The 12,917-nt window shown below is 40.6% G+C and overlaps 1 protein-coding gene across 1 annotated transcript in view; it reads right to left on the bottom strand.

The window, feature by feature from the left end:
* RGS22 (regulator of G protein signaling 22) overlaps positions 1-12,917 on the bottom strand; it is a 971,253-nt gene that overhangs the window by 54,847 nt on the left and 903,489 nt on the right. Inside the window, exon 26 of the mRNA XM_044065939.1 lies at positions 9,501-9,630. Within this exon, the coding sequence (XP_043921874.1) occupies positions 9,533-9,630 (98 nt within the window). The 3' untranslated portion in view covers positions 9,501-9,532. The remainder of the gene's footprint in view (positions 1-9,500; positions 9,631-12,917) is intronic.

Here is a 12,917-nt window from a genome sequence, read left to right as displayed (position 1 = left end):
TTAACCTCCAAGGCATTACTGGAATCAAGCCCAACCGTTCCCCGACCCTCTCGTTCTGACCAGATAAGTTTAGGATAGGCCATATCAGATTGGTAAGCCTGTCTATCCCTGGCAAGCTTCTTGACCTTATTTTGTTTAAGTTTAACAAGCATTGCCTCTATGCTTGTTAAAGTCCGCTCGTAATCAATTTTAAACGCTGGAAAGTTTAAATCATCTTTTAACTGTTTGTCAAGCACCTCTATGTCTAATAGTAGTTGCCCAACTTGTTGTTCATAGTGCTTGATAATGAGATTAAGCAGTTGAATCCCTTGTGTCTGAAACAATTCTTTCAAATCATTAAAAAATGCAACTGTATTGATTAACCCTGAAGGTGCGAAAGAATTGCGAAGGCCCTTAGGAATAATGCCTTCTTGTATACATTGTTTAAAATAGGAAGATTCCAGTTGCAGTTTCTTTAGTTTTAGAACGTACCCGTCAAATAGTTTTAACTTGTCCGATAATGTAATGGTAATCCCCCCATTCATGGGGTTAACACTGTTCGGACCTGAGTCAGTAAAAGTAAATGCCCCTGTGTCAGACATCCAATTCACTATGTTAAAAGCAGAACTTACTTGGTTTGGGACCCGCGCATCAACAGGTACTCCATTTGTTTGAAAACTGGAATCGTTAGAACGGCCGTTAACTCTCACAGCATTTTGGCCATCAGGAGCAGCCGGAAAGGTGTTCCCACCCGCGCCTGCACGAGAATTAGTAATCCCATTATTTACTTCTCTAACTGCAGTCTGAGGCGCTTGTGCTGCTGGTATGGAGTCACTCCTACCATTGGTGGCTCCGTTAGTGAATAGCGTAGACAGTAGTATTGGTGAACTCCTAAGTTCCGGAACGGAACTATTCGTAGTGACATCCTTCCTTTCAACCGTATCCAATCTTGCGTTGAGTCTGTCAAGTTTATCTGACAGTGCCGCTAACATGGATGCCATCCGATTCAAATTATCAGAGTTAATATCCATATTTTCTTCATTTCGCCCATTAGCTGGTGTTATAGAGAAAATGTGCGGTGTGCTGGGGCTATCAGGTCCCTCAGTGGCCATAACAACAAACCAGAGTATACGCAAACGAAGACAAACTTGTAAAACAAAAAGTGCTGCCACAAGACCTTGCTCCAGCAAAAAAGTCTCTCCGTACACAAAAGTAAAAGCTGAACGCAAATTTTATTACTAAGCGTTTCGCCTTTGCTAAAAGCTTGGCTTCTTCAGAGATCAAATAACAAAGCATAAAATGCAATCAAGGAAGCTTAAATACTCTAAGGAAATGATGTCACTGAAACTTTTAAAGAGGAAACACATTTAAAACATTTCTGTGTATATAAAATATTATTATAAATCTAAAAGCATACCCATTATACAATACTGTAGGTAAGTACTAGTAAATCTAATCACCCTGCCTACCAAAAACATACTAATAATAATATAAAATATATATTAATACGTATATGTACATAAAAAATATATATATACATAGGATTTTCCACGTCCAAAAACACTTCAATAAAAATGACAATACAAACCATGTCAATTCATGGTGGCCAAAGTCACGAATGATAACTCCTTAATTTTAAAACAGGTGTGATGTTACAATTATCATTTAGCCCAGGGGCATGGAAGGCGTCCGTTCTAAACTGCCATTCCAATTCTTTCAGTTCCAACAATAGTGGAAAAGGGCCCCCTCTAATAGATGGAACAATTTGATCGATCGCCATAAAGGGGGAGCCACCACGGACCCTGGGAACTACCGCCCCATTAGCCCAACGAGCCCAGTCTGCAAGGCCATGGAACGTATCATCATGGAAGTTATAAACAAAGACATTGGAAATTTCCAAACTCCGGGCTCCACCCAGTTCAGGTTTATAAAAAGCAGATCATGTCTCCTAAACCTGATAGACTTCTTTGAAGCAGTCAGCAAAGCCATAGATGAGGGTAAGATGGTTCACACAGCCTATCTAGATCTTGCCAAGGCTTTTGACACATTCCCCACTCTGGAATTATAGATAAACTCACTAAACTAGGTATGAATCCCTATGTCACAAGATGGGTTGCCAAATGGCTCACTGACAGAACCCACACTGTGAAAATAGCAGACTCCAAATCCGACCTTAGACCAGTGACAAGTGGATTACCGCAGGGTTCAGTCCTGGGTCCTCTCCTGTTTGGTATCTACTTTTCTGAAGTACAGGCTAACACAGAAGGTCTTTGGGTAACGAAGTTCGCAGATGACTGCAAACTAGGAGCCATAATTGAAACTCCTAATGATATAGACATCCTACAAAAGGGCCTCACTGAGACAGATGCCTGGTATCAAAGCCATGGCCTCAAGCTCAGTGCCAAAAAGTGCATTGTCATCCTCTTTAGTAAAAACTCTGTACCCATGAGCTACCACATAGGTGATAGTCTACTTAATACCGAAAGTGTGATAAGAAACCTTGGGACACAGGTGGACAGTAGTCTCTCATTTGATAATCACATCGCCACAGTAGTCAGGAAATTCTTCTACATGGCACACCTCATCACAAAAGGTTTCTCATCCAGGAAAAAAGAAATCATTGTTCCCCTCTACGCATCACTCATTAGACCCATTACAGAGTACAGCACCCCTTTTGGTATGTACTTCACAAGACATCTACAACAACTGGAAAGGCCGCAGAAATACCTCACAAAGAGGATTACTGGCCTCAAACAGATGTCCTACACAGACCGTCTCAAAAAACTCAAACTTTACTCTGTCACACATCACCTACTAAGAGGCGATCTCTGCCTAACATACAAAGCTATGTCAAACCCAGAGCTGTTGGACATGCTCCACTTAAAGAAATCCCAATCCCTCCATGCTACATGCTCTAGAGACCTAAACCTTGTCACCACAATAAACAGAACATGCTGGATGGATAGATTCATGTCCCAGAGACTTCCCATACTCTGGAACAAACTACCTATCTATATCAAACAGAGCTCCTCATTAGCACTCTTCAAGAAAAATCTTGATGATTGGATGGGAAATAGGAAATTCACTGTGGGGATCACTTCTGTGGCTCTGCTCGACAGGGGCACAGGAAAATACCTTTTTGGCTAGGCTTGTATAGGCCCTAGGGCTGATAGCCTAGTACCTACCTATGAACCTATAATATGTGCAGATGTTTTGCTGAAGTTCCTCACCACTGGGTGATGTAAATGTTACTGCTTCTCCAGTGTAATGTGTCATCATCTTCTGTTGCACCCCATTTCTAATTTAGTCAAATAGGTTACTTACAGGCTGATGTCTGCAAAGTTCTGAGGACAAAAGATAAACATGTGCCAAGATATTCAGGCACAATTGAGAGGAAATAATGTCACTTGCTTGAGACTTGACCATAAAAGTGCTTATTGATTAAATAGCCAAAAAAATCACTTAATGCTTTGGAAAGTATTGTTACAGGTGGATTGTATGCTGTAGAAGCGAGTAACAGGTCTTTTTTCCAATTTTGGTGCATAATTACGACATTCTGTGCACTACAATTAAGTTATGGACTTTCTAAAGTTTCAAAACTATGTAAACCTAATATGTCATCTTTGAAGTGGATTAGTTTACGTTTACTTCATAGGTTCATAGGCTGGTACTAGGCTATTGGCCCTAGGGCCTATATAAGCCTAGCCTTAACAATTCCCTGGCTATTTCTTCCCACAATATTTATTTCCCTGGACCCCTATCTAGCAGGGTGACTGACATGATCCCCGGGCTGAATTTCCTATCTCCCATCCAATCGTCAAGGTTCCTTTTGAAGAGGGCCGAAGAGGCACATTGTTTGACATGTATGGGCAGTCTATTCCAGAGTCTGGGGAGTCTCTGTGTTAGGAACCTATCCCTCCAGCATGTTTTGTTCATTGTGATGACAAGGTTTAGATCCCTGGAGCGTGTGACTCTGAGGGATTGGGATTTCTTTAAATGTAGCATGTTCAACAGCTCTGGGTTTGACATAGCCTTGTATGTTAAGTAGAGATTGCCTCTGAGTAGACGACAAGTGACAGAGTATAGCTGGAGTTTTTTTAGACGGTCAGCATAGGGCATCTACTTTAGGCCCGTGATTCTTTTAGTGAGGTATTTCTGCGGCCTTTCCAGTTGTTCCTGTATTTCAGAGAAGTAGATGCCAAACAAGAGCAGTCCACACAGCCTATCTGGACCTTGCCAAGGCCTTTGACACCATCCCACACTCTGGAATCATAGATAAACTTACTAAGCTGGGCATTAATCCCTACATCACTCAATGGGTTGCCAACTGGCTTACTGACAGAACCCACACTGTAAAAGTAGCTGACTCCAAATCCAGCTCCAGACAAGTGACAAGTGGAGTACCTCAGGTTTCAGTCCTGGGACTGCTCTTGTTTGGCATCTACTTCTCTGAAGTACAGGCCAAAACTAAGGGACTCCGGCTAACAAAGTTCACAGATGACTACAAACTGGGAGACATTATTGATTCCCTAAATGATGTGGATACTCTACAAAAGGGCCTTACAGAAACAGATGCTTAGTGCCAGAGCCATGGGCGCAAGCTCAATGCCAAGAAATATATAGTTATCCCCTTTGGGAAAAACATGTACCCATGAATTACCACATAGGTGGCAGTACACTAAACACCGAAAGTGTGATAAGAGACTTAGGGACACAGGTGGACAGTGGTCTCACCTTCAATAACCACATCGCCACAACAGTCAGGAAATCCTTCTATGTGGCACACCTCATCACTAAGGGCTTTTCATCCAGAAAAAAGGAGGTCATTATCCCACTGTACTCATCCCTCATTAGACCCATTATAAAATAAGACATCTGCAACAACTGGAAAGGCTGCAGAAATACCTCACTAAAAGAATCACAGGCCTAAAGCAGATGCTCTATGCTGACCGCCTTAAACAACTCCAGCTATACTCTGTGGCATATCATCTACTCAGAGGTGATCTCTGCTTAACATACAAGGCCATGTCAAACCCAGAGCTGTTGGACATGCTACACTTAAAGAAATTCCAATCCCTCAAAGCCACACACTCTAGGGATCTAAACCTTGTCATCACAATAAACAAAACATGCTGCAGGGATGGGTTCCTGACCCAGAGGCTCCCCAGACTCTGGAATAGACTGCCCATACATGTCAAGCAGAGCGCCTCCTTGGCCCTCTTCAAAAGGAACCTTGACGATTGGATGGGAGAAAGAAAATTCACCCTAGGGATCACGTCAGTCGCCCTGCTAGACAGGGCTCCAGGAAAGTAAATAGTGTGGGAAGAAATAGCTAGGGAATTGTTATGGCTAGTTTTGGATAGGCGCTAGGGCCGATAGCCTAGTACCAACCTATGAACCTATGAACCTATAAGCCTATAGTAAGGTGGCATATGGCAGATGGAATACCTGCCTACCTACTTTAGAAAGGAGCTCCGCTTAACCAAAGTTAAGATTAAACTGAAAACTGAAAATTATCTCATTGACAGTTATAGTGATGCTGTTTTAGAGACGTGTTGCTGCATGCCAGGCCTAAGGCAGCTTTGGAGTGAAACAGTGTTCTTTTTCAGACCTTCCTGTCAGTCCAATTTGAATCTTGTTTACTGACCTTCTCTTGATGTGTCACATAGGATCTATTGTATACTTCTGGCTTAAGGCAGACTTCACCATTACTTTATATAATTTTACATGTCTGTACCAAGGATTACTGCTGTACTGTTTTCAGTTATCTAAAGACCTACCCCTATTTTCAATCTCATCTGATGTCCTGTCAAGTTTTTTGTGTTCTGGCTGAGGTTAGGACTGAAAAGGGTCTATGGACCAGTTCACGTACCTAGTTATCAAATAAATAACAAAAGTGAATAAATACAAGAAGATCTAAGAACTTAGTTTACTATGCCAAAAAGTTTCTAGGAGTGGATGGAGACTAGATAGCTACTGTTTGATGTTCTACAGATCAAGTTAGTTTGCTATCATCCTCAGCTGGAAATGTATAACAGTGACTGTATTCCGAAGAAATAAGCATTTCAACATGGAGGTTTCAGTTTTTTGAACTGTAGTTTTGATATGAAGAAAGTTCCAGAGTTTCAAACTTCTTCTTCTTCTTTCGGCTGCTCCCGTTAGGGTCGTCACAGCAGATCAATTGTTTCCATTTCTTCCTGTCCTCTGCATCTTGCTCTGTCACGCCAATCACCTGCATGTCCTCTCTCACCGCATCCATAAACCTTATCTTAGGCCTCCCTCTTTTCCTGTTACCTGGCAGCTTCATCCTTAGCATCTTTTTCCCAATATACTCTACATCCCTCCTCAGCACATGTCCAAACCAGCGTAATTTTGCCTCTCTGGCTTTGTCTCCAAACCTTCCAACCTGGGCTGACCCTGTAATATACTTATTCCTAATCCTGTCCATCCTCGTCATACCCAGTGTGAATCTTAACAGCTTCAACTCTGCCACGTCAAGCTCTGACTCCTACCTTTTTGTCAATGCCACTGTCTCCAACCCATATAACATAGCTGGTCTCACTACCCTCTTGTAGACCTTCCCTTTCACTCTTACTGGTACTCGTCTGCCACAAATCACTCCTGACACTCTTCTCCACCCACTCCATCCTGCCTGTACTCTCTTCACCTCTCTTCCACACTCACCATTACCCTGAACTGTTGATCCCAAGTACTTACACTCATCCACCTTCGCCACCTCTACTCCCTGCATCCTCACCATTCCTCTATCCTCCCTCTCATTCACACACATATATTCTGTCTTAGTCCTGCTGATCTTCAGTCCTCCTCTCTAGAGCATATCTCCACCTCTCCAGGGTCTCCTCCACCTGTTCCCTACTCTCACTACAGATCACAATGTCATCTGCAAACATCATAGTCCATGGGGACTCCTGTCTGAGCTCGTCTGTCAACCTATCTATCACCATTACAAATAAGAAGGGGCTCAGAGCTGATCCTTGATGTAATCCCACCTCCACCTTAAACGCATCCGTCACTCACACCGCAGACCTCACCGCTGTCACACTACCCTCGTACATATCCTGTACCACTCTTACATACTTCTCTGACACTCCCGACTTCCTCATACAATACCACAACTCCTCTCTAGGCACCCTGTCATATGCTTTCTCTAAATCCACAAAGACACAATGCAGCTCCTTCTGACCTTCTCTGTACTTCTCCATCAACACTCTCAGAGCAAACATCACATCTGTAGTGCTCTTTCCTGGCATGAAACCACACTGCTGATCACTAATCATCATCTCCCATCTTAATCTAGCTTCCACTACTCTTTCCGATGACTTCATGCTGTGACTGATCAGTTTAATCCCTCTGTAGTTACTACAGCTCTGCACATCACCCTTATTCTTAAAAAATCGGTACCAAAACACTTTTTCTCCATTCCTCAGGCATCCTCTCACTTTCAAAGATTTCATTAAACAATCTAGTTAAAAACTCCACTGCCATTTCACCTAAACACCTCCATGCTTCCACAGGTATGTCATCTGGACCAACAGCCTTTCCGTTCTTCATCCTCTTCATAGCTATCCTTACTTCCTCCTTGCTAATTCACTGCACTTCATGATTAACTATCTGCACATCATCCAACCTTCTCTCCCTCTCATTCTATTCATTCATCAACCCCTCAAAGTACTCTTTACATCTGCTCAACACACTCTCCTCGCTTGTGAGTATGTTTCCCTCATTATCCTTTATCACCCTTACCTGCTGCACATCTTTACTAGCTTGATCCCTCTGTCTAGCCAATCAGTACAGGTCCTTTTCTCCCTCCTTAGTGTCCAACCTTTTATACAGCTCTTCATATGCCTTATCCTTAGCCTTCGCCACCTCTCTCTTTGCCATGTACCTCATCTCCTTATACTCTTGTCTACTTTTGTCATCTCTTTGACATTCCCACTTCTTCTTCGCCAACCTCTTTCTCTGTATACTCTCCTGTACTTCTTCATTCCACCACCAGGTCTCCTTGTCCTCCTTCCTCTTTCCAGATGTCACACCAAGCACCATTCTAGCCATCTCTCTTACTAGCTCTGATGTAGTTACCCACCTATTCGGTAACTCTTCACTGCCACCCAGTGCCTGTCTTAGCTCTTCCCTGAACATCACCTCACAATTACCCTTTTTCAGTTTCCACCATTTGATCCTTGGTGCTGCCCTCACACTCATCCTCCTCTTCTTGATCAGCAATGTCATCCTACAAACCACCATCCTATGCTGCCTAACTACACTTTCCCCTGCCACCACTTTACAGTCTCCAATCTCCTTCAGACTGATATAATTCACCTGTGTGCATCTTCCTCCACTCTTGTATGTCCCCCTATGCTCCTCCCTCTTGTTAGAATACGTATTCATCACAGCCATGTCCATCCTTTTTGCAAAATCCACTACCATCTGACCTTCTGCATTCCTTGGCTTAACACCATACCTACCCACCACTTCCTCATCCCCTCTGTTCCCTTCACCAACATGCCCATTGAAATCTGCTCCAATCACCAGTCTCTCACCCCTGGGTACAGTCATCACCACTTCATCCAACTCGCTCCAAAATTTTTCTTTCTCATCCATCATACACCCAACTTGTGGAGCATATGCACTAACAACATTCATCATTACACCATCAATTTCCAGCTTCATAAACATCACTCTATCTGACACTCCTTTCACCTCCAAAACACTCTTAGCATACTGTTCCTTCAGTATAATGCCTACGCCATTTCACCTCCCATCCACACCATTATAAAACAATTTGAAACCGCCTCCAATACACCTAGCCTTGCTCCCCTTCCATCTGGTCTCTTGCACACACAATACACCAACCTTCCTTCAGTCCATCATATCGGCTAGCTCTCTCCCTATACCAGTTATACAGCCAAAATTCAAAGTTCCGACCCTCACTATCACAGTCCTAGCCTTTACCTGCCTTCGGGCATGCCTTCCCCCTCTTCTCAAACTTAATATGAGATATATCTGAGCCAGGCCAGTGAATGATTCAAGACAAGTAAGATTTCTAACAGTGGTCTAGGTAATACCTCAATTTTAATACTGAGTGTTTTCCACAATAATATCACATCCATAAGGGGGCGTGTTGCATAACAACTTGCATAAAGACATCTATAAAACTGTAGACAAAATTCTAGAAAACCCTACCTATATTCACTAAAAACAAATCATGTTAATGAGAAGCTCAATATTTATAACACCCTCTTACTATCCTTTAAATATACTTCACAAAAAATAAGCATTTGAGTGGACTCACTACATATTCTTTCAGAAGTACAAGACTCTATACTGCAAGCTCTGTGCTTCTGCATTATACTCGTATATTTTAACAACAAAAAGCCTAAAATGCAGCACAAATAAGACACTTATTAGTCTGGTTTAGATTGTGGTTGAAAATCCTTTGGATCAGTTTACAAACCCAGTTAACAAATGAAAAAAGATGTACAAATAAATAAAGTTCTTACTTTATTCAAACTAACTGTAGGCCTCTGTATCTTTAAGACCTCAGAGGTATTTTGTCCTGGCTGAAAGAGTGTATTGATTTCCTTGATCTTTTAGAGATTTCCATCTTTAGAGTGTGGATAGATAAAACATCTGAAATGTGAAAAAAATCACTTCTTTTATTATAAATAACTGAGCAACACTTTAATAATGATATTTAACTTCTTAAAATCATACCAAATATGTGAAAATAAAGACCAAGTGTGCATCATCATGTATCTATTAATTTAGAATTAACAGTCCAGAGTAAAGCATTCGGTTTTCGATGGAATATGTAAAATAGATGACAGAAGATGCATGCAGTAAAACATGGCTGTGAAAATGACACAGATATTGCTACACACCTGTGGCCATTACATTGCAACAAGTCTGAATGGGTGAGTTGCTTGAGTTCCTAAGCACGCTATTATGCTTACAATTCAATACCCAGCATCTGGCTATACCTTAGGTCTGTCTCTTTCAAGTACATTAAAGTAAGGTGATAATACTGTGAAATAAAACAGTCATTCCACATACATGGTTCTGAGGTAGTAAAAGCAACTTTCCTGTGTTTCAGTGAGGGAAATTTGGTCAAGTTCTAAGTTACCAATGAAATTTATTGAGAGTTGCTATTACTTGTATTTCTTCCAAAGTTTTTCTTGTTGTTTACATATACTGTGGGATCAGAGAGAGTGTGTGTGCATATGTATGCATGCGGGAGAAAGAAAAACAGATACCATTCTGTACTGTTTTGGAGATTTCCCAAAGTTGTGTAACTATTGCACTATTATGTATAAGTGAGTGGTGGCAGAGGCCTCTCACAAGGGCAGTACAGGTGGTTGTCCCCTTCAGCAACATTCTTTTGGACCACTGCATGGTGCAGATATAGCAACCAGTTGTAAATGAACAAATGCTACATGCTCTGTCACCATCATTCATTCAGGAAGCAGTATAAAAGCATAAAACATCCAAAATGTAATACAAATGCTTTTTTTCTACATAGCAAAATACCTTTCATAAAAGCAAAAGACTCGAGATTCAAATCCATATATTTCTAAAATGCATATAAAAGTAAATTCAAGTAATGAGATTACATCTGCAATAAATATTTTCTCTCTTCAGTTAACTTATTCATGCACATCTGAAACCGCTATAAATTAAACTATACTTGCAACTCAGCTTTTTAAAGAAGCAACACACTGAGGGTATTCAGAAATGAATAATGCTTAGCCAAACTAACTATTGCAAGATATATTTTTATTTTATATTGTCTCACAGAATGTGGCTCTTTAGTTATGTATTTTGATACATGTTTGTACATTTCAGGGAAACACAAATTTATGATGCATATTTAACCACACTCCACGAAAATTGATAAAAATGTAGTACACTAAGAAATGACAGAACACATAAAAAAAGCAAATGGGGTTGTATTAATTTATCCTAATACCTACACAATTATATCTCTCCCTAAACCAATTCTATCCTTTAGCATTGCTGAAATTCTTATTACATTCCCACAAATAAATAATACCATGCAGCTATGTATTGCACTTGTGTACATACCCCCTGGGCAAAACAATTCCATTCCAATCCTAGAGCACATTCTTACCTGGATATCCGAAAATATCTCCAATGAGACAGTTATCATAGTTGATGTAAACATTAATTGGCAAAATTTAATAACAGATTCCCCATCTTACTGCATCAATCTTTATGGTTTAACAGAACTCATCATTACTCCCACCAGAATGCAGAACAACAACAACCTAGGACCTACTCTAGACTGGATCCTGGTCTCTGATACTCCAGTACCCTCATTAATATCTTACCATCTAAACACTTATACCAGCAGGACCTCCCTTCAAATACCTAAAGCCCACACCTACAAAATATCCTGAAACCTAAAAAAACAGCATCTATTCAAAAGCATTCTAAAAATATCAACTGGTCTCCTCTAAAACTCTACCACTAGAAAATGCCATCAATCACTTCAATAAAATATTTCCAGATACACTTTAACAGCTTGGTCCCCTACATACAAAAAGAATAAAAGGTAACCATGCATCGTGGCTAACAAAATCCATAAAACAAGTACTATTTACTCCAGATGGACAGATTGGCATAAAAATAGAAATGACACAAACTTACTAAACTACAAAGAACTATGTAACAAAGCAAAAAAAAAAACAAAAACTAGTAATTGCAGGAAAAAAACCCAAAACCTACATCTCTCAACAAATGACCAACCATAAAAATAACCCCCCAAAATCCTGGAAAACCATCTCAGCACTCCTTATGCCAGGTTCCAAGCAAAATCCATCTCCTTCCACAGACAAAACACCTACACAAATAGCTGATATGTTCAATACACATTTTATCAATAGCATACTTAAACTAGTAACAAAACCTGCTTCCAATGCAAACTCTAGCACCATAAACAATCCAATGTCATCCATTTCTCTAACATCTAATAAAAACACCACTTCCACTTCCCTCCCTTACCAAAGTACTTTAACATCTATTACTTCATCTTACCCCTTTTCACTACAACCAGTAGCTAGTTCACTAATACATAAGCTTCTTCTCAAACTAAAACCTTGTTCCCTTTCCTCCGAAATCTTCCTTCAGAATATTTAAAACTTGCTACTGATGCTAATGATTATCCCGTCAATATCCTCATAAACAGATCTATCAAGGAATCCCTTGTCCCAAACCTCTGGAAAAAAGGCATCATCACACCACTACATAAAGGAGGACAATCCACTGATCTAACAAATTATCGACCCATCTCTATCCTCACTCCCCTTTCCAAATTGTTAAAAAAAGTGCACATAAACAACTATTAAACCATGTAAAGAATAACAACCTTCTTGCACCCAACGTTACAGTTTTTGACCAGCACATAGCGCGACCATTGCCCTCATCTCTTTCATTAATACTGTTAACAGCGCCATTGACTGCGGCCAAAAATCTCTGCTGGACCTATCAAAGGCCTTCAACACTGTATCATATCACAAAGTTATACAGCAACTTTCCATGCTGTGTTTCTCAGAATCCTCCCAACAATGGTTTTCTGGTTACCTTACTAACCGATAACAATGTGTAAAATGGCAAATTAGTCTATCTCAATACCAGATCAATAAAACTGGAGTGGCCGAAGGGTCCATTCTAGGAACATTACTCTTTAGTACCTTCATTAATAACTTACACATCACTTCCCCTCAAAGCTCCATTATTCAATACACTGATGATTCCACCATAATCTCCTCCTCAAACAGCATCCAGTACCTTCTGCAAATAAGCCAAGATTCCTTTAGCTAATTTGAATCTTATAGGTTCATAGATCACTGTTCAAAGTATACTCAAAGAACAGTACTGAGATTAAATTAAACTAATGC

The sequence above is a fragment of the Protopterus annectens genome, chromosome 3.part0, assembly GCF_019279795.1.
Source record: "Protopterus annectens isolate FY-2018-M chromosome 3.part0, PAN1.0, whole genome shotgun sequence".
In the NCBI taxonomy this organism is placed as follows: Eukaryota; Metazoa; Chordata; order Ceratodontiformes; family Protopteridae; genus Protopterus; species Protopterus annectens.
The sequence above is the reverse complement of the archived record's forward strand: the minus strand, read 5'-3'. Positions and strand labels throughout refer to the sequence as shown.